This window comes from Mercenaria mercenaria, chromosome 11 (genome assembly GCF_021730395.1).
Source record: "Mercenaria mercenaria strain notata chromosome 11, MADL_Memer_1, whole genome shotgun sequence".
Classification (NCBI taxonomy): Eukaryota; Metazoa; Mollusca; class Bivalvia; order Venerida; family Veneridae; genus Mercenaria; species Mercenaria mercenaria.
Window position 1 is genome coordinate 58287302 of NC_069371.1, and position 27843 is coordinate 58315144.

Below are 27843 nucleotides of genomic sequence, written 5' to 3' on the forward strand. Positions count from 1 at the left end.
TTTGGTTATTTAAGGATGATTATATAAACAAGGTAACAGATGTCTAAATGGTAAGCGTTATGTTATAACTCCTCTTTGAGATTCTTGCCAAATGACACGGCTGCTTTTTCTTTCAAGTATTTGGTAAATCCTTCTACAGTCCTGTCACCATCAAACTTCAAAGGATTTTTCTTATTGTTTGCTGGTGCAAAATAAATTGTTGGAAATCCTTCCACTTTAAAAATTTCAGGAACGTCATTTGCAGTAGCATCTAATTTTGCTATCACAAGATTTTTCTCCTTCTTCAATGTTTTTCCAAGCTCTTTATAAATTGGCTCTAGACTTTTACAATGTCCGCACCATGGGGCATAAAACTCAATCAAAACGTCTTTCTTTTTATCGAGAACAATCTGGTCGAATGTCTTACCAACGACAACTTTGACTGGTCCAGTGTTCTTCTTTGGAACTGACTGAGACTTGATCTGTGGTGTCAGTTTACCTACAAAGATAACATTCATATCATCAAGACTGTTACAGATAAAATGACCAATATACAGTCTGAAGTTTCTTCAGGGTTTTTCCTCATCTTTTATAATATATGTATCACAGACTTTGTTTTGTTTGTTCAAAAATACTTGATCAAGTGCAATACTGATTCAGTGTTTTGTAAAGGTTTGGAGTTAGCGGTGACTTTTTTGTCCCCTTAAAGGTGGATAATCATATTTTGGCCATGTAACGGATTTGTTCGAAACTTTAGCATCTGATCATTTACACTCATTTATGTTCACTTAACACTTAATACAAATTAGATTTTCACTGGATGTATTTTTAAAATTTCATTTTCCTATCCTGGTTCCCCAACCAAGATAGAGTTATCTTATCATAAATATAAATTTGATAAACATACTTTGCCTAAGGAAATGTATAAATATTAGACATATTGTAATATATTTGTAAAATATTTGCATTAAAAATTATGTATTTAGATGGAATTCATTAGAAACGCAAGTTTGAAAAATTATTATTACCTCCCTTTGCCTATCTTGGTTGCGCAACCAAGATAGATTGGAAATAAATAATTTCAGAAGCTACACACAGCTTTTAAACTTGCATTTTGGTTCAGATTGTTCAACAGTTGATATGTCTATCAAATGCAAATGTAAAACTAGACATTGTATCGAAATAAAAAGAAATACCCAGCTTTTTATATACTTTCATATTAAAGGGGAGTAATTACAAAATTTTATAAAAATAATAAAACATACATTTCAAATAGGAATCTAACTCTATGTAATCGGTCTTTTTGTTCCTTAAATATTTCTCTACCAGAATATACAAAAAGTAAAAAATGTCATTAAATGTTGTTTAAATGTGATTGACCACCTTTAATGATCGGATATTGTGATGAAATTTTCAGTAGTTACACGACAGTCATCATTCCGGCATTAACTAGTAAATATATAATACTGAGACGCTAATCATATAGGTTACATCTAATTAAAATTAGATTAGTTACATGGAAAGTCTGAAAACCTTTTCCATTCAGTTTTGCTTTCTATGTGTTTCAAATTTTGACTTTCTGGGACTTTGAAACATCTCTACAAAATACAGTAGAATCAGATTTACTCTGTGAAGCAAACACCTGAAAGCATAGTATTACCTTTCTTCAGCTTGTTCAGGAATTCTCGAATTTCATCTTCATCAAATTCATCCATGGGTTCCATCCTGAAGTAGCACCATCAAAAATGTCAGTAATGTATATTTGCATATATATGTATATATAGATATTATGATAGATCAAAGGGGGTTTAACAGTATTTTGAAACTTACCCATTTAGACAGAATTTGGTGAGGTATTACTAATGGTGAGAACATAATGATGCTGGCCTATGATTAACAGAGATACATCCATTTGAATAGCATCAACTTAACAAAACTGCACATTTATGTATGCTGTGATGTTCTTAATCTTACCTTATATGGTCATTAATTATACCAAATATGGTATTTTATGGTAAAAATAACGTTAAATACAACTAAAATAAAGAATTTCTATTCAAGATCTCTATATCTGAATTCAGGTTTACACGACGTTTTGACCTGTAAATAAGACTTGCTATGACCCAGGATTACATTAGATAAACTGATTTTCAACTACTACTTTAGAAAACCAGATTTCAAAGAACCACTGTAAAAAATACTTAAGATTTGTAACAAAATTATTTTTTCTAATAATTATAAATTTTATCCCAATAATGAATTCAGAGCTTTATCCAATAATTCACCAGATAACTCATCAGTCTATATATGGTATATCCAAACACATTTCTGCTTTCTCTTTCCAAAGCAAATTCAACATTTCCATCAACAAATAGTACAGGAAAATTCAAAATTATAGACGTTAATGTCAAGAAATTACCTATAAACTGACATACTACCTTAAACTAGCATTGCCAAGTCATTATCAATTTATTCTTTGAATAGTTAAGTTTGGATCAAGTGATTCCAGGCCAGCAACCTTAACCATCCAGCTATTGTGACCCCTATGATACAGACGGATAAATACTATAAAACCAATACATGACTCCCTTTAATGCTTCTAACAATTCTCCTATAACTACATGTACCTGTGTCTACAACATATCTAACAGATTGTAAATACCTGTATTTTTTACCGTTCTTCACACATCCCAAGTTAAATTCCTCAGGAGAATCCTCCAGACCAACCTCCTTCATCATTGTATTAATGTAATCCTCTTCATTAGCTATAGCAAACTTTATGTCCTTATAGTCCTTGGCAATATTTGCTACCTTCTTTCTCCACAACTGGGTGGCTGAATATACAAAACATCCAAGTTTAATAAACCGAAGGCTATCTATGCTTAGGTTAACAATCTAAATCAACACAAATCTAATATGTTTCTTAAATGAGAGATGTTACTGTTTTTGAAAAAAATATTTCACAAATACCCCCAAAGTGGAGCGCCCTTGCTGTTGGGTTAGAATTATGTTTACATTTGGGGCAAGGCAGCCATGACCTTGCAAGTACAACCCTACATCCTCATCTAAAAATCATGCTTTTATTGTTTAGGTCAGTGACATTTCCAGCCTTAATGGTAGAGGACAGACCCCCTCCAGGCATTGTTTCAGACACAGATGGACCACTGACTGCCCATAAGCCAGCTCTATGACTTTCTCACAGAAAGAATTCTACATCAAAGCAAAGTTTAGAACTCACATCAGTGAAGGGCAAATGATTCTAAGTCCTTGAACTTAACCACTTGGCCATGGAAGCCCCTCAAAGGATCATGCTGAACATTTGTGTGAAGTTTCACTGGAATACCTTGAATTGTTACAGTAACAGCAGAGACATAAAGTGTCTCAGGCAGCCAGTTGAACCAACTATCAAACTAGTTAATATACAGTGCAATGACTGTCTGCCTCCAGTTGATGGGCATAAATTTTCCAACAACATATTCTATTAGTGCAAGAACCTTGCAAGACAAATTTCCAGATGCATAGTGATTTTATCTTCAATGATATCATTAATCAGCGTGCCTAGCAGACAACTTCATACCCAATAAAATGAAATATTTAATAATAGTGCAGGCATAAGATTTTCTTTCATAACGGCTGACCATGTCTTTGGATCTCTTGGGGACATCTAATTATGCCCAGCTAGACAGAATTCTGTATTATTTATTGTAATTTTGTGTTGTTAGGAATAAAAGAAGGGCCATAACTTATAAAAAACGTCAATCTGTTTACATGTTTGTTTTTGTTGTGTTTAACAACACACCCACACAATTCTAGGTCATACGGTGACTTTCCAGCCTTTGACGGTGGAGGGAGACCCAAGGTGACCCTCCCATCATGTAGTCCGAAAATACCAAAATTTATTGACCTGTATCAATAATGAGCTAAAATAATATATCTGTATGCTCTATAAGGTGACACAACAGGGTATAATAAAATTTCTCAAACATTTAAATCAAGAAACGGTTATTACTATAAACTTCTTTCATAGAAGTAAGTCAGTTTCAGTTGGGGAACAGGATGTGAAAAGTATTTTGAAAGACATTATGTCGACTTGTTTGATGTATTATTTGCAGTAAATAAGAATGCTGACAAGAGTTTTAGCACTCTGGCGACTATGTCAGTTAAAACTTTTAAGTGAATGGGCAAGACATATGTATCCGTAGCTGCTAAAAAACCATGTACAACACATGTAAACAGTTCAGCTGAATACACATAGTGACTGAGTATCCTTTCTTTTGTTCATTTCATTGTCCTACAATTTCATTCGTGATGAAAGCATAAAATATTAATAAGATTCCACTACTGAAGTGCATGGATACCCAATCGAAGTAAAAATCATTGGGCAACAAGTTTTAGAATACTGTAAAATCATTTAATTTCGTGGGCATGAAATTTTGTGGTTTTGGCCAAAACGGCAATTTTGTGGGGATTTCAATTTTTGAATATAAAATGAACAGAATTTTACTTTTTTGTTGGGATTAACTCAACCACGAAAATTAGTCCCCCAAGAATATTAATGACTCCACAGTAACTAATCCAGTTTAGCCAATAACAAATTCGAACCAAAATGATGGGGTAATAACAAATTAACTCTGAAAGCTCATCTGTTGCCCCATTAGGCAAAAGCTGACATTTGGGTAGAACAACAACCTCCCATAAGCCTTCCTTTAAATGTTTAAGTAAATGGTATGAGATGAGTGCCTTAAACTGGAGTGCACATTTTGTGTGTTTGTGTTTAGGATTTTAGCCTGTCACCTTGATGGCACTGACCTTACACAAGCCAGACCTCATAACATTGTGAAAAGTTCAAAATCCCTCAAATACTTTAAAATCTAAAACCATGACACAGTGTTTCGGACAGAGAGACAAACAAATGGATGGTATGATCACTATGCCTCCCTTCATGGCCATAAAGAATGCAACACCTACCGTCTCTATGGTCAAAACTCCAGTCTACTGTGTAAAATGCAACACACAGGATATCTTTCTGGTACTCATCATAAAACTTGGAGGTAGACTGAGTGTATTCTCCGACCAGTGGCAACTCGTTTTCTTTGACAAATGCAGCAATTTCTTCCTCAGACTTGTCAGCCTATTTTAGTGATAAGGTCATGAAATGAAACATTTTCTTGCATTTATTGTGAAACATTTCTATGAAAAGGTAATTTAAGAAACAGTATGTAGCAAAAGCAAGTTTCCATTAATTTAATTTAAAAAAAAAACTACCAAGAGGTAATACGTCATAGCCCAAGTGAGCTTCTGGGATGTAAATTAATTCAAATATAGAGGCTAAAAGTTTTAAATCTTCAGAATTAAGAAACTGAAATGAAGTAAGTGTGGCCTCTATACAACATAGTGTTTTTCCTACTTTTTCAAAGCAGCTAAACTCTCTATATGTCAGCCTCTTAAAAGGACTCTTGTGGATTTCATTTGTACAGAATAGTAAACTGTATGTGAATAAGTTTTAGACAATTTTGAAAATGACTCACATGTGATTTTAATTAAAAGTCATAATAACAGGCAATTCAGTTACATATTTAGAAGCCTGAAGACGCATGTAGTTATACAGGAAAATTCTGGCAGTCAAAAGCCTTAAATCAGGACCAGACCAGAAAATATTCCAGGTGTGGGGAAACACTAATGCTGTATATCATTTTGATTCTAATATGCCCTTAATGTTAATAATAGTTTAACTAGTATAAACATCTGTTCCACAAACAGACAATTTGATATGCTGATACATATATTACTGTCAGATTACACAGTACCTGTTAAAACCATTCATTTAGTAGGCAAATATGGACAATGCTAATGGTTAACTACAGTTTTATTTGTAACTGTATTAATAGGTTTTAGATCATTTATTGATCTCCTAATGAATTAAGTTATTACTTTCACTTTGCTCCACTCCATCTTGCAAAATTTCAATAGAAGGTCAATAAATAATCAATAATCTATACACAGAAGATCAAATAAAGTAAGACTTATTCTTAGTCACTACAATGAAGCTTGATATGACACAACTATTAAAATATGAACATTGTTTGCCATTACAAAATTAAACTTTTGTTACATTCATGTATTTACACAGAAAGTAACATGAATTAACATCTTCGATAAATGTTTTCAATGCATTCAGTCAAAGACATTTACACTATTATTTAACAAATCTGTAATTTAAATTCATAACTTCTTCTCAGAGTGATCAATATTGGAAGAGTCACAAATAGAAAATAAATGTGACATTATTTTGAAATAAAAATTACTAATACAATAATTCATGTTTTTCGAAAGTTTTGTAACTTCATACTTGTGAACAAACTTCTGTAGCATGCTGTACATTTGTATTAGGAAAGTAACTTACCACTTTCAGTATGCTATATTTCTGTTCAAATTTAGTATAAAATTTTTCAGGTTTGAAGACGACGACACTGCCAGGGTTCACCTTGTAGATATCTCGGGCCTCTGGCAACAGGGTGTGACCAAATGTGAGGTCCTCTCTTCTGTCGTTGGCTGTAAATAATATGTAGTAAATTCAATAAGAACAATGAAACGGAGATAAAAGCAATAATTAATCTAAATGATAAAAACTCTTTGAGGCTACTACCTCATGAATAAGCAGTCTTCTATCTGGAGCCTGTCATGAAATCTGACTGACAGATGTTAGCAGTGTGCTTATTATGAAAATGAGTTGTTTTTTTTTTTTTTTTTTTTTTTTTAAAACTTAACCAAATCAGGACACACAGCAGATGCTGATGCACAGGCGAGTCCAACAGCTCTACCGTTTCTTCGAAATAGTTGAGCTAAAAATGGAAAAGCCCTGAACTTCAGCTAGTGATCCTGCAAACTGCTATGGTCCCTGGTGGGTACAGGGCAGATCCCTGATAGGTCTTTGGGGACATCATTTTTTTTTGTCACAGAGTGCTGTTTTATTTGCCTTTTCTCAAAGGATTTGACGCTTATCAATGATAGTTTTTCTCTAATTTATGATTTCTTCAACCATTTGCCACATTCATTTCCAAAGGAAATTACTTCTTATATACCCATTCCCATCTCCCATTTGTTTGCATCATCTTTTCCTAATTCGACATTTAAAAACGTTTTATGCTTCTTTTTTTCTAAATAAACAATTTAAAACTTCTTTTTTAAGGCATGTAGCATTGTAAAATTCCATGTGAAGAATAAATATGACATCACTATCACCCCCCACCTACAAAGAATATACACGTTCTTCAAAAATGACCTCATGCAGCATTCAAAAACTGGAACTTCAGAATGAAACGCAAAACTTTCACCCATGCAGTTTTTGTGTCAGAGCATAGAGGAAGATAGTGTTGTTTATCTGCAAATAAACATTTTAATCATCTAGTTTATGACTGAACTTTACAGCAATACATAAATTGCATCTGTTTCCTTACCAACATTCATATATGCTCTTAATTTCTCATCTTCAAGGTTGTCAAAGAACCCAATAATGGTTGCTGATTCCTTGCTTATCAAATTCTTCACATCTCTCAGTTCAGGTAGAAGCTTGGATGCCTCACCGGAATATTTGTGCATGTGATCAACAATACCTGAAAACATGAAGTACAATAATTCTACCTTGATATATTCATAAAATATCAAACTGATTTTCAGAGTAAGATAAAGGATCTATTAACACAATCTGCAACTTCCATGCCATTACCATTAATATTTAATACTGGCCTGCTACTGTAGCTCATATGACTCTCACAGCTTTTCATATCTGCTGTGGAATGTCTAAATTTCACAAGGAGAATATGTAGCCCAATGGAAATAGCCAACTATGACTTTGGATCAAATAAAAAATTCCGTAAATCATCCAAGTTGCTCAACTGAGGACTTGACCTTTTGACTTTGCTTCTGACCAAGTTTGGTGAACATCAAGCGGAAGTTTTTAAAAGGATTTTCTGTTTTAGCTCTGGCCATTCCTAAGAGGTCAAGCTGAACAACATTTACAAAATTTGAGAGAAGTCCATGCAAGGATGCCACATGCCAAGTTTTGTAATGAACCATCAAGCAGTTCATAAGAATGTCATTTATAGGTTTTTCTATTTTTAGTTAGATAGTCCTTAAAAAGAGGCCTAGAAAAGCATCTGAACAAACTCAAGAGAACTCCATACAAGGGTGCTACGAACAACGTTTTGTGAAAATCCATGTAGAGGCTCATGAGAAGAATTCATTTATTAAAGGCTTTTTCTAAAAGGTGCATACCAGTAGTCACATCTGACAGGGGTCCGTATTAGACTGCTACTGACCAAACTGGATGAAGTTCCATCAATTGGTTTATAAGAATAACTTACTTATTTTTAGCTCCGAGGGCCCCAAAGTGAGGCCAAATGGAAACATTTAAAAAACATAGAGAAAGGTCCAAACTTGGTGGCTACAGACCAAGTTTGGTGAAATTCCATCAAAAGGTTCTTGCAAAGAAGTTGTTCAAGGGTTTGTTCTATTTTTAGCTCTGGCAAGCCCTAAAAGGGGTAAAGCCAAATCATTAGAACAAAATTCAGAGAATGCCATAGAAGGATGCCATAGACCAAGTGTGGTGAATACCCACAAGGTGGTTTATGAAAAGAAACTGTTTATTTTTAGCTCGGGCCCTAAAACAGGGTCAAGCTGTACCATTTGAACAAACTTGAGAGTGGTTCCATACAAGGATGCTACAGACAGAGTTTGGTGATCCACTAAATGGTAAGTTAGAAGTTGTCTAAAGCTTTTTCTATTTTTAGCTCTTGCAGTCCCAAAATGGGCTCAGACAGTATCATTTGAACACTTTAGAGAGGTACATGCAAGGCTGTTATAAGCTGTTTGGTGACCATGTTTAAGCAAAATTTTGATGCTGGATGACAGACTTCAATTTTTCTATTTTGCATCACTGAATTTTTGCTTCAGATTTGTTAAGCAATGCTTGCTCCATAAAACTGATAATCATTGTAAGTTAGAAGGTACCTTCATCTGTAAGTTAAAATAAATTTTTATAGGTAATGAACCAACTGATATTTTGATCCAGATGGTCTACAGCACAAATTTGACTGTACACTGAATCAATATTTCTTTAAACCACCTGAATGTTTTATTCCATGGTATAGCATTATTTGATTAAAAAGATTAAGTATCTATGCTCACCAAAAGCATCTCTGCCCCCTGTGTAGTCAGATGGTTTGCCATTTCGGAACATTTTTAAAGTCGGGTATCCAGTCACTCCAAACTGCTGCACCAGCTCTTTTTCCACGGTAGCATCAACCTTTCCCAGGGGTATTGGGGGTTCATGAAGTATCAAACGTTGAGCTGCCTTTTCATATTCCGGTGCAAGTCTTTTGCAATGGCCACACCTTTTGAGGAAACATATATATATAATTTGAAGAGCATTTATCTTGATAATGTAATTTTAACAATATTTTACAAATGGATTTATTTTCAGGGTAACTAAACTCTATACTTTGCTCTCACATTAGGTAACTGTCTTCTATTATTTTTGGCAAGAACCTACTATTCAACTGAGAAGTTTGGGTGACAAAATTATTTTATGTTAAGATTCAGAAGGAAAATTCTACAACTGTAATTACAAGTACACTGCTCACTTGATAAATCTTGAATGGATGTTACACATTTTTTTTAATATAACTTAATGGCGCTCTGCTTCCTTTTTTCCCCTTAAATCTGAGAACAAAGTTATTTACATCTGTCCGCATTATACACAATTTCTAGGTTTCATCATCGCTCAGTAGTGCCTTTTAAAATGTGTATCATTTGCGATTTGGGGACAATAACCCCTAAATCTGAACAGAAAACAAATTCTGCCAGGTATCACTTTATCTCTGTATTCTCAACCTTAATAAGTTACAGAGTAATACATATATTTGTATCTCGCTAGTCAGCAATTGTGAAAATTACTTTTTTTAAGCAGGTGACAATTATCTAATACTCCTAATACTCCTAACTGACAGTAAATTGCTAATATTCCTGTGTAAAATTTCTTGGCTCTATACGCAACAGCAGATTAATCCATAGAACTATTATATCTTATTCGAACATGTTGATCTCTCTTTGTTAAATTGCTACAAAAATAAGTAAGTTTTATTAATGTTTTTTTACATACTGTGAAGTAAAATATATATTCCCATTGTGAAATTGTGGGTGGGGTTTATGTAAAGCATCTCAAGATCCTCTGGCTCCCTTTGACCACAATATATCAGGTGTGCATTGTACTATAAATTCTTGTAGACATTTTCATTTGCAAATACATACAGGATTTCTAAGTCTCACAGCAGTGTGTATAAAACAAATCAGGTAAGTTCCATCTAACCCCCATTACATTTTCTCAATTTATTTGTAAACTTACCATGGTGCATAAAATTCAAGAAGTACAAGTTCTGCACTATTGATAAATTCGTCAAAATTATCTTTGGTTACTGTCACAACAGTCTCTGGTGGTGGTTTGTAGTTAGGATCAGCCTTCTCACTCACCCAGGTCACAATTCCTGTACAAAATGCAAGCTATTTAAGCTCTCAAGACACTGTGTAAAACAAGTAAATAACAAAGTTTACTTAGTATTCTGTTACTTCTGACAGATTTCATAAAGAAGTCTGCTGGCATTTATTATTAAAGAATTCAAAAGTAATACAACAAGAATACATAAAAACAGAACATTTATCAAACACATAGTATTATCTCACAGTGACCTATGATATATTGATATTTAAAAACAGCAGGACTTGTCTACTGGCAACAGGTGATCATCCTATGAAATATGAGACCAAGATACTGACGGGACACTAAATGGTGAACAAAAGGAAACCTGCATCAACAAATAAAACATACCTTCAGCATCTCTGGGACCATCATACTCTATCCAAGTTCCATCTTTCTTAAATTTTAAAGTAGGATATCCAGACACACCAAATCTACAACATGATAGTGAAAAGAAATATGAAAGACCTCTTTTACCTAGAATTTTTCATTCAGGATTGCTGTGTAGCAGTTAAGAAAATAAATTACAGATTCAACACATATACATGCTTACAACACACTTCACACATGTACACGTTGACAAAATTCTTCTGGAAATAGGATACTCTTATTGTAAAATTATTTGTATAATAAATATTCTGGGAAGACTTTTTTCACCAATGTTTAATTGCATCAATGTAAGAAATTAAATCTCAATCAAATTATGGCTGTTTGTAAAACACATATGGCCCCCACTGATGGCCTATCCCAAAAGCAGTCCCAAGATTCACTATGACCCTGACTTGTGACTACCCCCACCCCCGAAAAAATTGTGGTCATCTACTGTCATCTAAAGAAGTTTGCCCACTAAAGGTCAAAGCAGGCTTTAGTTACCAAATTGCCCTGGAAAAAAAACAGTGATAGGTAAAGAAAATCAATAGTTAAAAACTTAAATTCATAACATTATCATTTCTGGGAACATTGAATATTATTCCTTTTTTTTCGCCATTCAAAAGAAACTAGAAGATGCTTTTGTAGAAAAGTGCATGTCTCCCCCAATGCATAGTCGTATAGGCAAGAAGTCAATACAGGACAAGAGCAAAAGTCAAAGAGACATTGATGGTTGGCTGCAATAGGGATCATCTACTTGGCCTGTCCAATCATCCCACTAAGTTTCAACATTCTGGGCCTAGTGGTTCTAAAGTTAAGAATCGGAAATGGTTTTCCATGTTCAGTCCCCTGTGAGCTTGACCTTTGATCGAGTGACCCCAAAATCAGTAGGGGTCATCTACTCTGCATGTCCAATCATCCCATAAAGTTTCAACATTCTGGGTCAATTGGTTCTAAAGTTATTGATTGGAAAGTGTTTTCTTTGTTCAGGCCCCTGTGACATTGACATATGATGGAGTGACCCCCAAGGGTCGTCAACTCCATAAGCCCTGCCACCCTATGAAATTTGAAGGTTCTAGGTCAAATGGTTCTCCGATTATTGAATGGAAATGAAGTGTGACGGACGGACAGAAGGACAGGGCAAAAAACAATATCAAAACATGGTACCATTTTAATTAAATATTCTTATATACTGTAATACCTTGCAGCTAAGTCCGAGTTAACAGTGGCATCAACCTTACCAAGAGGAACAGGTACCTCTGACTCTTTCAGTTTATAGGCAGCCTTTGAATATTCAGGTGCCAGGCTTTTACAATGACCACACCTAGAAGAAAAGAAGATACACTTATGTCCTAAGGACAGCCAACCACAAAAGAAACACAATTTACAATGAGAGTGGGAAAACTCAGTATTTAATATATCACGAGTCTCTAAGACTAATTATTGATTTTCAACACAAAATGAATTTAACAACAAGAGCACCGCCTTGCGGGTGCTGACGCTCATCTGATTTTTTTTGTGTAATAGAAATATTGTCCTACCCATGATTTTCTAAGTCTAAAAAGGGCCATCATTCTTGCAAAAAGCAGGATAGAGTTATGTTTCTTGATGTACAGTGTCCACTTATGATGGTGAAAAACTGTTGCAAGTTTTAAAGCAATAGCTTTGATAGTTTATGAGAAAAGTTGACTTAAACATAATACTCAACCAAGAAAATGATTTTCTAAGCCCAAAAGGGGCAATAATTATTGCAAAAAGCAGGATGGAGTTATGTTGCTTGCTGTACAGGGTCAGCTTATGATGGTGAACAAGTGTTGCAAGTTTCAAAGCAATAGCTTTGATAGTTTAAGAGAAAAGTTGACCTAAACATAAAACTTAACCAAGAAATCTGATATTTTCTAAGTCCAAAAGGGGCCATAAATCTTGCAAAAAGCAGGACAGAGTTATGTTTCTTGCTATACAGGGTCAACTTATGATGGTGAACAAGTGTTGCAAGTTTTAAAGCAATAGCTTTGATAGTTTAGGATAAAAGCTGACCTAAACATAAAACTTAACCAAGAAAACTGATTTTCTAAGCCCAAAAGGGGCAATAAATCTTGCAAAAAGCAAGATGGAGTTATGTTTCTTGATGTACAGGGTCTGCTTATGATGGTGAACAAGTATTCCAAGTTTCAAAGCAATAGCTTTGATAGTTTAGGAGAAAAGTTGACCTAAACATAAAACTTAACCAAGAAATCTGATATTTTCTAAGTACAAAAGGGGCCATAAATCTTGCAAAAAGCAAGATGGAGTTATGTTTCTTGCTATACAGGGTCAGCTTATGATGGTGAACAAGTATTCCAAGTTTCAAAGCAATAGCTTTGATAGTTTAGGAGAAAAGCTGACCTAAACATAAAACTTAACCAGGCAACGCCGACGCAGACGCCGACGCCGACGCCGACGCCGACAACCGCTCAAGTGATGACAATAACTCATCATTTTTTTTCAAAAAATCAGATGAGCTAAAAATCAGAATATACCCATCAGAGTTCCACTGTGACTCATTGTGAGGAAACTACTATTTGAAGGCTTGTCAATAAAATAAATTTTCTGTCTTAGAATTGCTCAACAGACCACATCTATTAAGAGACCACTTACATTCAAAGACCATTTTTCAGTTCCTTTTTTGTGTTGCTTAAGAACAAAATATGTTGTATAAGAGATCATTTGTGTTAAGATACCAATTTTGCCTTTCCCTTAGGTGGTCTCTTAATGTAAGTTGAACTGTATTGTCCAAATTCATGTAAGAGTTATGGGTCTTGATGCTTTAATCTTGTTTAACTGCACAAAGCATCTGTGCGAAGTTTCAGCTACATTACTTTTGGAGATATAATTTCCAATTCCTAAAAGGGGCATAACTGCCAAATTAAGAGTTATATACAGTGGCTGATTTCTGCCATTTCATTCTGGCATGCTGGCATGTTTGAAGAGATGCAACAAGCAAGAATGACAAACTAGTGTATGAATACTACAAATACCTCATTTGTGGTATCTGCCAGCTAATTTGTTGTTTTGGTGTGTTGGTGCATTTAAAAGGCGCCACTATGCCAGAAGTCATAGTAGTGCACCAAAATGTCTGATATTTTATATGTCATATTAACATGTTTATTTGCCGTTCTGGTGTACTGGACCGTCTGAAGGGCGCCAACACAATTGAGAACAACAAAACGGTGCGCTGATACAACAAGTAAGGTATTTGTTGCACTGGCACACTAGTTTGTCATTCTGGCATGTTGTCATTTATGAAGGGTACCAACAATACAAATTAGTGCATCAATACTACAAATACGGTATTTGTTAATGTTCAAACAGTCTTTGAAGGTCATTTCAACAGTCCCTCCTTTCACACTCTTTATAGTTCAGTGGTTTGAAAATAATCTAAGCCTTAGTAGCATCATGTATGTGCTTGTTGAGAACAAATCAAATTTCAAAACTAGTTAAACTGTTTGCTATTCCTGTAATATGAAACTGGGACAATTTTTGTACAAAGCCATTTTCAATTGTTTCAAGACTGACCAGGTTATTATTCATGGCACATTATGCCCAGTGAAACTAAGTCGAGCCCTATTCACACAATGGCAAAAAATGTTGACCAGGCAATAAATGTACAGAGCATAAGTGCTGGAATCATAATTACGCATAGTTTTTATACAATATTTCTGTCTAAATGAAATTATCATTTCGCCCCCTTAATGCAAAAAGGTACCAAGTGCCTTCTTTATTCATATGCTCATGGTACCTTTTGGCATTAAGGGGACGATTTATAGTCATGATAATGTCACAAAGATCAAATGTTCATAGGGTGAATTGCACATGTATACATTTTATCAATTTAAACTTTATCATATGGTGCCTAAACAACCACATATTAATTTCAATTTTTTATAATAATTTTTCCCCATAATAAAATATTCTGACCTTGTTTAGTGAAAACTGGATAAGAACCACTCAAGTTTGCAAGTGGTCAATTTTTATGGATGCCACTTGCCTGCTGCAGATGATCCCATAACTCATCCCATAGAGACAGGGGTACAGAAAGTATTTGGGAGCTGGAAACAGTATTAACTAACCTTTATCCATTAAGTGAATTAACAAAGACCCTCACTGCATGAGTCTGGTAAGCTGAAAGTTGAATAACAAACTATTTTTATATATAATTTTCCAAACCCTTGTCATACCATGGTGCATAGAACTCCACAAGAATAGCATCATATTTCTCTGTTACTTTGTCAAAGTTGTCATCAGTCAAATATAACACACCCTCCTCCTCTCGTACCTCATTATCTTCCCCAGCTTTCGTGTCATCTGAAAATTGATATTAAGTAAGTAACATGGTTGCCACCAACTGTAAAATAATTTTTTTTTTAAAATGTAGATACCAGAATAAGTGTATTCCTAGTCCCTAAGGCCTAAAATAAAATATTGTGTTTCCCCTCCCATGACCAACCTGAAAAAACGCTGCAACACTGAAAATGCACAATTATGGAGTTAGAGGAAACATCCTATTCCCACCCAGTACTACCTCTGTGGAGTCCTACTCGAATCAGAGGAAACATCCTATTCCCACCCAGTACTACCTCTGTGGAGTCCTACTCGAATCAGAGGAAACATCCTATTCCCATCCAGTACTACCTCCGTGGAGTCCTACTCGAATCAGAGGAAACATCCTATTCCCACCTAGTACTACCTCCGTGGAGTCCTACTCGAATCAGAGGAAACATCCTATTCCCACCCAATACTACCTCCGTGGAGTCCTACTCGAATCAGAGGAAACATCCTATTCCCACCCAGTACTACCTCCGTGGAATCCTACTCGAATCAGAGGAAACATCCTATTCCCACCCAGTACTACCTCCATGGAGTCCTACTCGAATCAGTCACCTTGGCCTAATACCTTGGCGTGGATATATCAAATAATCTGTCATGGGACGCCAACTCGGAAGCTTCTGCTTAAAAAATATTAATGAAACCCCTGAAAAGGGCACATATTTTGTTATTAGATTTGACACGACAATAAACTAAGTTGGTTGTCTTTTGGGCCACTAGGAAAGAGTTAGAGTCGAACCATGCAAGTGTTTGCAGGAGTTATTTTTACTGTGGTCATTGCTACACTGGACTCCATGTCTAAATGCGGATTGTCTGGACCCCTAGTCACTTCCTAAAAAGTAACATGAAATTAATTAAAATTTGCATATGGTTCATTTTAACCATTGCCACTTTCTTGTTTTAGACATATTCTGCAAAGTTTGAGCGAGTTACTGTTAATAAGTTTACACCAATGCAAAACATTGATGGTTTTATACAACTCCCTGTTCAAGCTAGGTGCAAAGTTAAACCAAATACACTGATTCTGGTGTCCCAATGATTCAAGAAACTAGACAATATTATGTATACAAGAGCTTTAGTTATTACCTATTTCATTTATTTATTTTTAAGCTAATTAAAGTCTTTAAATCAAAAGACATGATGTCTGCTGAATGAGATACAATGTAAAGATCGAAAGAATGTCTCTCAGACCTGTTCAAGTATCTGACCTCATAATGTCTATCATCAGTAGGAGTGGTGCGGTGGTCTAGTGGTTAAGGTCATTCATTTCTCTCGAGAGTCAGTGTTGGGATGTTGCGGTTCGACACTGGTTATAGGTAACCAAATGGGGTTACACCATAATTTAGTCCAACTAATTTGACGCGATCCTAAGAAATATTGAGATAATTTTTTCATATGGGCAATATCCCCACTTGCGTCAAAGAATCTTGGACGTTTCGACCCCAAGACATTTCAACCCCAAAATTTAATTTTCTTGGACAATTCGACCCCTCAGAAATAGTTGTATGTTTTCATTTTATATTTCTTCCATTTAGCATATTTTAAAAATATGAATATGTAGATCTATATAAATTGCTTGAAGCTGTTAAAATCATACTTTTAAAGTCATACTTTAAATCACTTGTATTTGCTAAAAATTTCTAATATAGAAAAAAGTAAAATACACTCTACAGAAATCGCTTGTTAAAACCATACTTTAAATCACGTGTACTTGCTTAAATATTTAATATAGAAAAAAGTAATATGGCAGCCACATTTTCCTTAAGATATGAAATATGATAATAACTTTTTCCCCCAGAACATTACTCACATTCTTATATTTCGCAGTACTTAACGGGGATTTCGTGTTTGATATTTTACAACTGGAAGGAATGTCGTTCATAGAAAAGAAAAGAGCAGTTTGAAAAAAACGAAAATCATATTCTGTAAAGCAAATACTTTAGATGTGTGCATCAAAATCGCTTACAAAAACAACAATAAATGCGAAAATAAGCAATATGTTGTTTAATTTCCTATTGTTTTCTTTACATTTTCGCCTAAATTAAATGTAATGTTGACAAATGTTTATAAATATCCGATGTTACCACAACCGCTTAATTGATTGTTAATTGCAATGCGCACTGCAAATAATTATACATGTGCTGTATATCAACAAACAATTAATCAAGGTGTGATAATCCAATCAAAAGTGATATGTTGTCTGTAGTAGCATTTAAAGGGATCTATTGAGAGAAACAATATTATTTCAAAGAAACATGAATTGTTATTTTTATATGATATAAATTATTTTTCTATGTAGTTTACTAAAATTACCCCAAAAGAAGTAATTCTTATTCCCATTAATTGAAATGCAGAACAGAACAGAACAGAACATCTCTTTTATTCTCTCAAACATGTACAAAACATGCAATATGAGGTATTTACAACAATAATACATGTAAACAAGGCTGCGTAACCTGCATCTCTCTGCATAATTATGTATCACGTTTTTATGATTATGATTTTAAAAATATCAATATAATGAAGATGGTGACATCTTAAACTTCTATGAATGACATTATAATTTTATATTTGGTTGAATCCCATCAAAATGAGATGCATATATCGTTCACCAAAAAAAGAAAAGAGGGCCAAAATGGCCCTATATCGCTCACCTGTTATCATTGCACTTAAGGATAAAAAGGATCTGAAACATGCTCTCTGCATGTCGTTTCAATAAGGTGAACATTTGTGTCAGGTTTCTTTGAAATCCTTCAAGGGCTTCAAGAGTTACAGAGCGGAAGGGAAATTGCTAACCAACAGACAGAGACAGATGGACACCGAGGCGATAACATAATACATCCCTTCGGGCGTATAAAAGGAATCGAGACCTTATGGTGATATAAGTTGTGTGCAAGTCTGGTTAAAATCAAATCATAAATGAAGCTGCTATTGTGCAGACAAGGTCAAAATAGCTAATTTTGGCTCTTTCAGGGGCCATTACTCTTGAACCCATTATGGGATCTGGCCGGTTCAAAAAAGGAACCAAGATCTTATGGTGACACAAGTTTCGTGCAAGTTTGATTAAATTCAAATCATAAATAAAGCTGCTATTGTGCAGACAAGGTCAAAATAGCTAATTCTGGCCCTATCAGGGGCCATAACTCTGGAACCCATAATGGAATCTGGCCAGTTCAAGAATGGAACCAAGATCTTGTGGTGATACAAGTTGTGTGCAAGTTTGGTTAAAATCAAATCATAAATGAAGCTGCTATTGTGCAGACAAGGTCAAAATAGCTAATTTTGGCCCTTTCAGGGGCCATAACTCAGGAACCGATAAAGGAATCTGGCCAGTTCAAGAAAGGAACCAAGCTCTTATGGAGATACAAGTTGTGTGCAAATTTGGTTAAAATAAAATCATAAATGAAGCTGCTATTGTGCAGACAAGTTCAAAATAGCTAATTCTGGCCCTTTCAGGGGCCATAACTCTGGAACCCATTAAGGAATCTGGCCAGTTCAAGTAAGGAACCAAGATCTTATGGTGATACAAGTTGTGTGCAAGTTTGGTAAAAATCAAATCATAAATAAAGCTGCTATTGTGCAGACAAGGTCAAAATAACTAATTTTGGCCCTTTCAGGGGCCATAACTCTGGAACCCATATTTGGATCTGGCCAGTTTAAGAAAGGGACCAAGATCTTATGGTGATATAAGTTTTGTGCAAGTTTGGTTAAAATAAAATCATAAATGAAGCTGCTTTTGTGCAGACAAGGTCAAAATAACTAATTTTGGCCCTTTCAGGGGCCATAACTCTGGAACCCATATTTGGATCTGGCCAGTTCAAGAAAGGGACCAAGATCTTATGGTGATACAAGTTGTGTGCAAGTTTGGTTAAAATAAAATCATAAATGAAAACACTATCGTGCAGACAAGAAATTGTTGGCGGACGCACGGATGGACGGACACACAGACTGACGACGGACGACGGGTGATCACAAAAGCTCACCTTGTCACTATGTGACAGGTGAGCTAATAAAAAAATAAATAAATAAATGAAAAAAAAATAAATAAAGAGGTATTAAAGATGTGACTTTATTAAAGTTATTTTCGTAAATAAAATCAGTGAAATTGGCACATGATTCAAAAATCATTATTTTTTTTTTTAACATAGCTGTGTACTAAAATAGGCTTTAAGATGATTTGAAAAAATAAATAAACACCAAGTATGAAAATATGTTATATGAAGGTTATTTTAAGATTGATAATCAGAACGATCTGTTCATAAATTATTTACGTAATAAACCCGGCTGATACATAAATCCCATTATTTTCTTTATAGATAGATAGATAGATTTATTCAGCAAAAAATCCATCATACATCATTACAGACACAGATAAAAAAAAAAAAAATACATAGCACATATCACAGAAATATCACAGAACCTCTAGTCTAAAATAAATAAATATCACCAAAAAGTTAAGACTATAAAATGTACCTTTTACCATACCAGTCTAATTTTAGTTAATTTTTATTTTAAATCTAAACTAATTCTGTAGGCTGTAAGTAGTGACTAGACATTTTGCTTGGAAAGTAAAAATGACTTATTTCCAAAGGGGTCCATGACTGGGTCTAACAACATATACATTTACACATACAAACAGACAACAGAGAACAAATAGGTGAAGGGCAAGGTCAAGACGGCAGCATAATTGAAATTCAAGGCTAATAAAAACAAGAGATCACAGAGTGATCTTGGCGCCCACCATTGAGCCATTTTTGAATGTTCCAAATTTCAAGACTAGCTCAAGGTCAAAATCAGGGTCAAATTTCATTTCGGTACAGAACACTGTGCATGTGGTCCATGCATGTGTTTCAAATTTGAAAGCTGTAGCTTGAAAAATGTTAAAGTAGGTCACTAGATCAATTTCAAAGTAAAAGTTCATTTTGTTACACAAAACTATGCATGTGCTTCAAATTTGGAGGCTGTAGCTTGAGAAATGTGAAAGTAGGTACTAGGTAAAAATCAATGTCAAATTTCAATTCAGAACACAAAAATATGCATGTGGTCAAAATTTGAAGCCTGTAGCTTCAGAAATGTGAAAGTAGGTCACTAGGTCAATCTCAAGATCAAAGTTCATTTCGGTACAAAAAACTATGCATGCAGTCCAAATTTGAAGGCTGTAGCTTGAAAAATGTGAAAGGAGGTCACTACGTCAAAATCAAGGTCAAATTTCATTTCGGAACACAAAACTATGCATGTGGTCCAAATTTGAAGCCTGTACCTTCAAAAATGTGAAAGTAGGTCACTAGGTCAATGTCAAGGTCAAAGTTTGTTTCGGGACACAAACCTATGCATGCAGTCCAAATTTGAAGGCTGTAGCTACAGAAATGTGAAAGTAGGTCACTAGGTCAAAATCAAGGTCAAATTTCATTTCAGAACACAAATCTACGCACGTGGTCCAAATTTGAAGCCTGTACCTTCAAAAATGTGAAAGTAGGTCACTAGATCAATGTCAAGGTCAAAGTTTGTTTCGGGACACAAACCTATGCATGCAGTCCAAATTTGAAGGCTGTAGCTACAGAAATGTGGAAGTAGGTCACTAGGTCAAGATCAAGGTCAACTCATATAAAGGGTTCATCTTGCTTTTCAAAACTATACATGTGGTCCAAATTTGAATGTTGTAGGTTATCGACAAAAAGAAGTTTTTCCCTAAATAAGTCTATATGAACAATGTGACCCCCGGGCGGGGCCATATTTGACCCTAGGGGAATAATTTTAACAAACTTGGTAGGGAACCACTTGATGATGCTACATTACAAATATCAAAGCCCTAGGCTTTGTGGTTTGAACTAGAAGATTTTCAAAGTTTTTCCCTATACAAGTCTATGTAAACCATGTGACCCCCAGGGCGGGGCTATATTTGACCCTAGGGGGATAATTTCAATAATCTTAGTGGAGGACCACTAGATGATGTCAAAACAAAACTCAAAGCCCAGGCCCTTTGGTTTTGGACAAGAGGTTTTTCAAAGTTTTCCCCTATATAAGTCTATATAAACAATGTGACCCCTGGGGCGGGGCCCATATTTGACCCTAGGGGGATAATTTGAACAAACTCGGTAGAAAACCACTAGATGATGCTAACTTACAAATATCAAAGCCCTAGGCTTTCTAGTTTGGACAAGAAGATTTTCAAAGTTTTTCCCTATATAAGTCTATGTAAACCGTGTGACCCTCAGGGTGGTGCCATATTTGACCCCAGGGAAATAATTTGAACAATCTAGGTAGAGGACCACTAGACATGCTAGATTATGCTTCATACCAAATATCAAAGCCCTAGGCCCTGTGGTTTTGAACAAGAAGATTTTCAAAGTTTTTCCCTATATAAATCTACGTAATTTCAAAAATAATAAAGGGCCATAACTCACTCAAAATTGTTGAACCAGTCTGATTTTCAGGCGGACACAACTAGGGTATAAATACATCATTCTGACAAAGTTTGGTCAAAATCCCCCCAGTAGTTTCTGAGGAGATGCGATAACGAGAAATTGTTAACGGACGGAAGGACGGACGGAAAGACGACGGACCACGGACGCAGAGTGATTTGAAAAGCTAAACAGGAAACTGTACCATTAATCCGGTAGAAAATCCTGTTATATTAGAATGAAATGGTTAAAGTACCGACTTAAAACACAAGACTAGTATTACTTAAAACCATAAGAATTTCATACTGTTTTAACAATGTATATCTCAGTATTTACTAATAATAAAAGAATAATTTATAAATGATGATTATTTTGTTATTGTGAGATAAAAATCACTCATTTTTCATATGAATGCATCATGTACTAATATAGTCTTTAAGAAAGTAAAAATAGAATTTTAGAAAATAAAGAAATTTAGACAAATATGGCTCCTTTTCTTAAACAAGAGGACCATGATGGTCCTGAATCGCTCACCTATCTCCACATGACCTAGTGTTCAACTGAGTATGACATCGTTATTTCTATTATTTGACATAGTGACCTAGTTTTTGAGCACATGTGACCTAGATATCATCAAGATAAAAAATTCTGACCAATTTTCATGAAGATCCATTGAAAAATATGGCCACTAGAGAGGTCACAAGGTTTTTCTATTATTTGACCTAATGACCTAGTTTTTGAAGGCACCTGACCCACTTTTAAACTTGACCTAGATATCATCAAGGTGAACATTCTCACCAATTTTCATGAAGATCTCGTGAAAAATATGGCCTCTAGAGAGGTCACAAGGTTTTTCTATTTTTCGACCTACTGACCTAGTTTTTGACCGCACATGACCCAGTTACGAACCTGACCTAGATATCATCAAGCTGAACATTCTCACCAATTTTCATGAAGATCCATTGAGAAATATGGCCTCTAGAGAGGTCACAAGGTTTTTTCTATTTTTAGACCTACTGACCTAGTTTTTGACCCCACGTGACCCAGTTTCGAATCTGACTTAGATATCATCAAGATGAACATTCTGACTAATATTCATGAAGATCTCATGAAAAATATGGCCTCTAGAGGTCACAAGGTTTTTCTATTTTTAGATCTACTGACCTAGTTTTTAACCCCACGTGACCCAGTTTCAAACTTGACCTAGTATCTTCAAGGTAAACATTCTGGGCCAATTTTCATGAAGATCCATTGAAAAATATCGCCTCTAGAGAGGTCACAAGGTTTTCCTATTTTTAGACCTACTGACCTAGTTTTTGACCGCACATGACCCAGTTTCGAACTTGACCTAGATATCATCAAGGTGAACATTCTGACCAATTTTCATGAAGATCCATTGAGAAATATGGCCACTAGAGAGGTCACAAGGTTTTCTATTTTTAGATCTACTGACCTAGTTTTTGACCCCACATGACCCAGTTTTCGAACTTGACCTAGATATCATCAAGGTGAACATTCTGACCAATATTCATGAAGATCTCATGAAAAATATGGCCTCTAGAGAGGTCACAAGGTTTTTCTATTTTTAGATCTACTGACCTAGTTTTTAACCCCACGTGACCCAGTTTCGAACTTGACCTAGATATCATCAAGATGAACATTCTGACCAATTTTCATGAAGATGCATTGAGAAATATGGCCTCTAGAGAGGTCACAAGGTTTTTCTATTTTTAGACCTAATGACCTAGTTTTTTACCCTACGTGACCCAGTTTCGAATCTGACCTAGATATCATCAAGATGAACATTCTGACCAATATTCATGAAGATCTCATGAAAAATATGGCCTCTAGAGAGGTCACAAGGTTTTTCTATTTTTAGATCTACTGACCTAGTTTTTAACCCCACGTGACCCAGTTTCGAACTTGACCTAGATATCATCAAGATGAACATTCTGACTAATTTTCATGAAGATGCATTGAGAAATATGGCCTCTAGAGAGGTCACAAGGTTTTTCTATTTTTAGACCTAATGACCTAGTTTTTGACCCTACGTGACCCAGTTTCGAACTTGACCTAGATATCATCAAGATAAACATTCTGACCAATATTCATGAAGATCTCATGAAAAATATGGCCTCTAGAGAGGTCACAGGGTTTTTCTATTTTTAGACCTACTGACCTAGTTTTTGACCCCACGTGACCCAGTTTCGAACTTGACCTAGATATCATCAAGGTGAACATTCTGACCAATTTTCATGAAGATCTTGTGAAATATATGGCCTCTAGAGAGGTCACAAGGTTTTTCTATTTTTAGACCTACTGACCTAGTTTTTGATGGCACGTGACCCAGTTTCGAACTTGACCTAGATATCATCAAGATGAACATTCTGACCAACTTTCATAAAGATCCCATGAAAAATGTGACCTCTAGAGTGGTCACAAGCAAAAGTTTACGGACGCACGGACCCACAGACGGACGACGGACGACGGACACCGCGCGATCACAAAAGCTCACCTTGTCACTTTGTGACAGGTGAGGTAAAAATCTGTTTTCACAAAAATAACCTTATTTTCACATTTTACATGGTAATTAAGCGTTATTACATTTTGAAATTGCTCAAATATTATAGATTAAAGAGTTGCAAACATGCCTGAATCACCCTTAAAAAGATGAAAGAACAATATAATTTTGTTTTCATAATTTCCAAACATCGTGAAATAAATCCCATCATCATTAACAGTAATTACCATAATGCGATTAATGTTAGTAGGGCTCTTTAAATAAATCAACTTCTTTTAATTGTTTTATTCATTTAAATTACCCTTTTTAATCAGCTTAATTATAGTAATGATGGCATTCTTAGAAGTTAGAGTTGAAATGTCTTGGGGTAGAATTGTCTCATGGGGTTGAAATGTCTTGGGGTAGAATTGTCTCATGCGGTTGAAATGTCTTGGGGTCGAAATGTCTTGCTAGCGCGTCAAACACTCGAAAGACCAAAATAATTGAAGCAATTTCCGATGAAATTTTCAACGCTGCCGATGCTTTACATGCTATAGGTTAAAATGCTGATTATTTCACGAATTGGCCATAAATTCAAATAAAACTTACATGCATCAAAAAGGGATTCATCTCCTCATTGATTTGTGTAAAAATTATCAAATGATATCCAAAATTACGAATTTTCTGGAGATTTAAACCTATTTATGTACTGTACACGATTAACGTTTACTATTACACGCCAATATGCGCAAGCGATAAAACCAATAACTGTGTACTGTGATTCATCCTCCATTCGTAGATTATGATTTTCGTAGACAAAGGTACGCAATGCGCAAAATGCACCGGGCCACCCTGCCCCCTTTTAGCAGCACCCTGCCCTTTTTAGAGGTCTAGAAAAATCCCTAATTTCAGTTGACTACGTTTGCGATGAAAAGTTGGACAACTTTTTATTTTGGTATGGTTTCATAGTAGGCCTGGTCCAAAACTCTAAAGCCGCAACTATGAAAAAACAAAATATAAAGCGGCATTTAGAGTTTTGGAAGCCAGAACTAAAGATAAGATAAGTTTTACTTAAAGTCGGCAAGAAAGCAACATTATAACATAAGCTCTAACCACAGGAGTCTGAAATTCTATCAATAAGATCATAGAAGTCTATCTTTACAAAAAATACCCCCTATATATATAATAAACACCAGGAATGAAACGTCAAAAACCCAGGGTCCCCTGAAAATACGCACGGAACACAGGGTGATCGCAATTTAGCGAGCGTATTTAAGAAATAATACTAAAATACACCTACCACACTCGACAGCATTCAAATCTGATACACTTTACAAGAGTAATCAGACATTTTCTGAGGTTTTCTGAGATTTTCAGCTGTCGCCGAAGCCATTCGCTGACGTCACAACAACAACAACAATTACAGCGCCGAGATAAAGATAAAATACTTATTTTATCCTTTAAAATTTGTACATCGAGTAAATAAGTATTAGAATATTTATATGTTTACATCTGTCTATAATATCCCCTAGATTCCTTTTGCAATAAAAAGATTATTTACAAAATTTGATTGGGAAAACCCGTAAAGGGAGGTTACTCTTGGAATAATCCATTTTACGATGCAGCGGAATATCTAAATTTCAGTAGTAAAATTTGATACTTGGTGTACAATGACTTTTTTATATGAATAGAGCAATATGAAAATGTCTGTTATGTAATTTGAAGGTAAGACAGTATGGGAATTGCTACTTTCTAATTTTATCCTGGCGCTGTAATTGTTGTTGTTGTTGTGACGTCAGCGAATGGCTTCGGCGACAGCTGAAAATCTCAGAAAACCTCAGAAAATGTCTGATTACTCTTGTAAAGTGTATAGATTTGAATGCTGTCGAGTGTGGTAGGTGTATTTTAGTGTTATTTCTTAACTACGCTCGCTAAATTGCGATCACCCTGTGTTCCGTGCGTATTTTCAGGAGACCCTGGGTTTTTGACGTTTCATTCCTGGTGTTTATTTTATATATATAGGGGGTATTTTTTGTAAAGATAGACTTCTATGGTCTTATTGATAGAATTTCAGACTCCTGTGCTCTAACCTTAACTTAAAGGCACTGGCACCAGAGCACCAAGCTTAGTTCTATAAATAAACGTCGGACTTCAATATTTTACGATTTTGACATTTCATATAGTCCGACGTTTTATCGAAAGTATGAATTTCCCAGTAGAGCTTTCCGCAAAAGTTCTTGCGGAAGGTTTTAAAAGTTCACGGTAGAAGTGACTTGAAAGCGATAGCTAAATACCAACAACGGACAAAGAAACCTAATTTACACATCCATTGAGCATACTGTCTTACTGAAGTTATTGAAGATCAGTCCGCACTTTGAAAATGAAATTTACATCCATTTACTTTCACAACACAACACGAACTGTCAAATCTTCTTTATTATAAAGATTAATTTTAGACGAAAAAATATTCTCACGGTCGGATTTGAAAAAAAATGCGGCCCGTTACTAACGTATTGTCTATGTAGTATGCATATGTTTATAGTCGATGGGTGTAATCAGCATTTATTGGTTGTAATTTTATTAAAAGTTACTTAAATTAGTTGTAAAGTCCTATCAAAGCAGTTTAAAAGGCTAGTCCACATGCGTTCGGCGGTACCCATGCGTTAAATAATGGCCGCAGATTTTTACAAGTGTCGTAGGCTAAACGTATTTGTTTTCGTCTAAGCATGTATAATTGATTCTATATATTTATTCGGTGTTGTATTGTTCGTGATATTTCAATAAATTACGCTAGAAGTTTCTGTGAAATGCGCCGGGGAAGTGATTGGTGGTGCAGTTTTAGTTACGGTAAACCAATGTTTCACGTGTTTGAGAGTTTTCCTACATTACACTTCAATAAAATAAAGTCATAATCTGTGCTATGCAAATGGCTGACATTCGATTAAACTTGACACAGGGACATGTTGAACGTCCAAATATTAAAAGGCGCCCTGTGCAAGTTTAATGTTATTGAACTACACCAAGCTGTGCTTTAAATTATGCCAAAATAAGTTTTAAACAAAAATAATCCCAAAACAAACTCAAAAACGCAGATTTATTGATAAGCCCCATTCATACTTTGTCTGATTCGATTGATATGCCCCATTCATACGTTGTCTATGTGTAAATATAGACAAAGTATGAATGGGGCATATCAATAAATCTGCATTTTTGAGTTTGTTTTTGGATTATTTTTGTTGAAAACTTATTTTGGCATAATTTAAAGCACAGCTTGGTGCTCTGGTGCCAGTGCTTAAAGGACGTGACCATCAGAGAATAAAGATTGTTAAGTTATGGTAGCCAGAACTAGTCACGACCATGACTTCTTATATGACACCAATACTGTTTAAGCTTTCATCACAATCGAGCTAAAATAAATTAGTATAAACTGTATATTAACAGTAGGACAAATTCATCTGGCATGTTTGTAAGTAACCACCGTCTTGTAAAATCCGTTTTTAACAATTTAAAGCGATCTACAAACTTCAAAAAAACTTACTTTCATCCTCTTCAGCTTGTTCTGCATCTTCTGCAAAAGATAAGACAGCTGTCAAAATCATAAAAGCAAGAAAAATAACGCGAAATCTTTTAAAGACGTCCATCGTAGCCGGCAATCGTACTTTACGTTACCTTACAACACAGTAGCCGGATGTGCTTAC

At 35.1% G+C, this 27843-nt stretch overlaps 1 protein-coding gene across 1 annotated transcript; it reads right to left on the minus strand.

The window, feature by feature from the left end:
- On the minus strand, positions 1–27843 carry LOC123531297 (protein disulfide-isomerase A4-like). The gene is made up of 12 exons (XM_045312123.2): positions 27684–27843; positions 15097–15223; positions 12081–12203; positions 10862–10944; positions 10382–10520; positions 9166–9371; positions 7437–7592; positions 6383–6531; positions 4948–5110; positions 2642–2813; positions 1640–1704; positions 1–478 (listed from the first exon to the last, which is right to left on the minus strand). Exons 1-12 carry the CDS (start codon positions 27784–27786, stop codon positions 63–65), a joined length of 1902 nt encoding a protein of 633 aa, XP_045168058.2. The 5' UTR covers positions 27787–27843; the 3' UTR covers positions 1–62.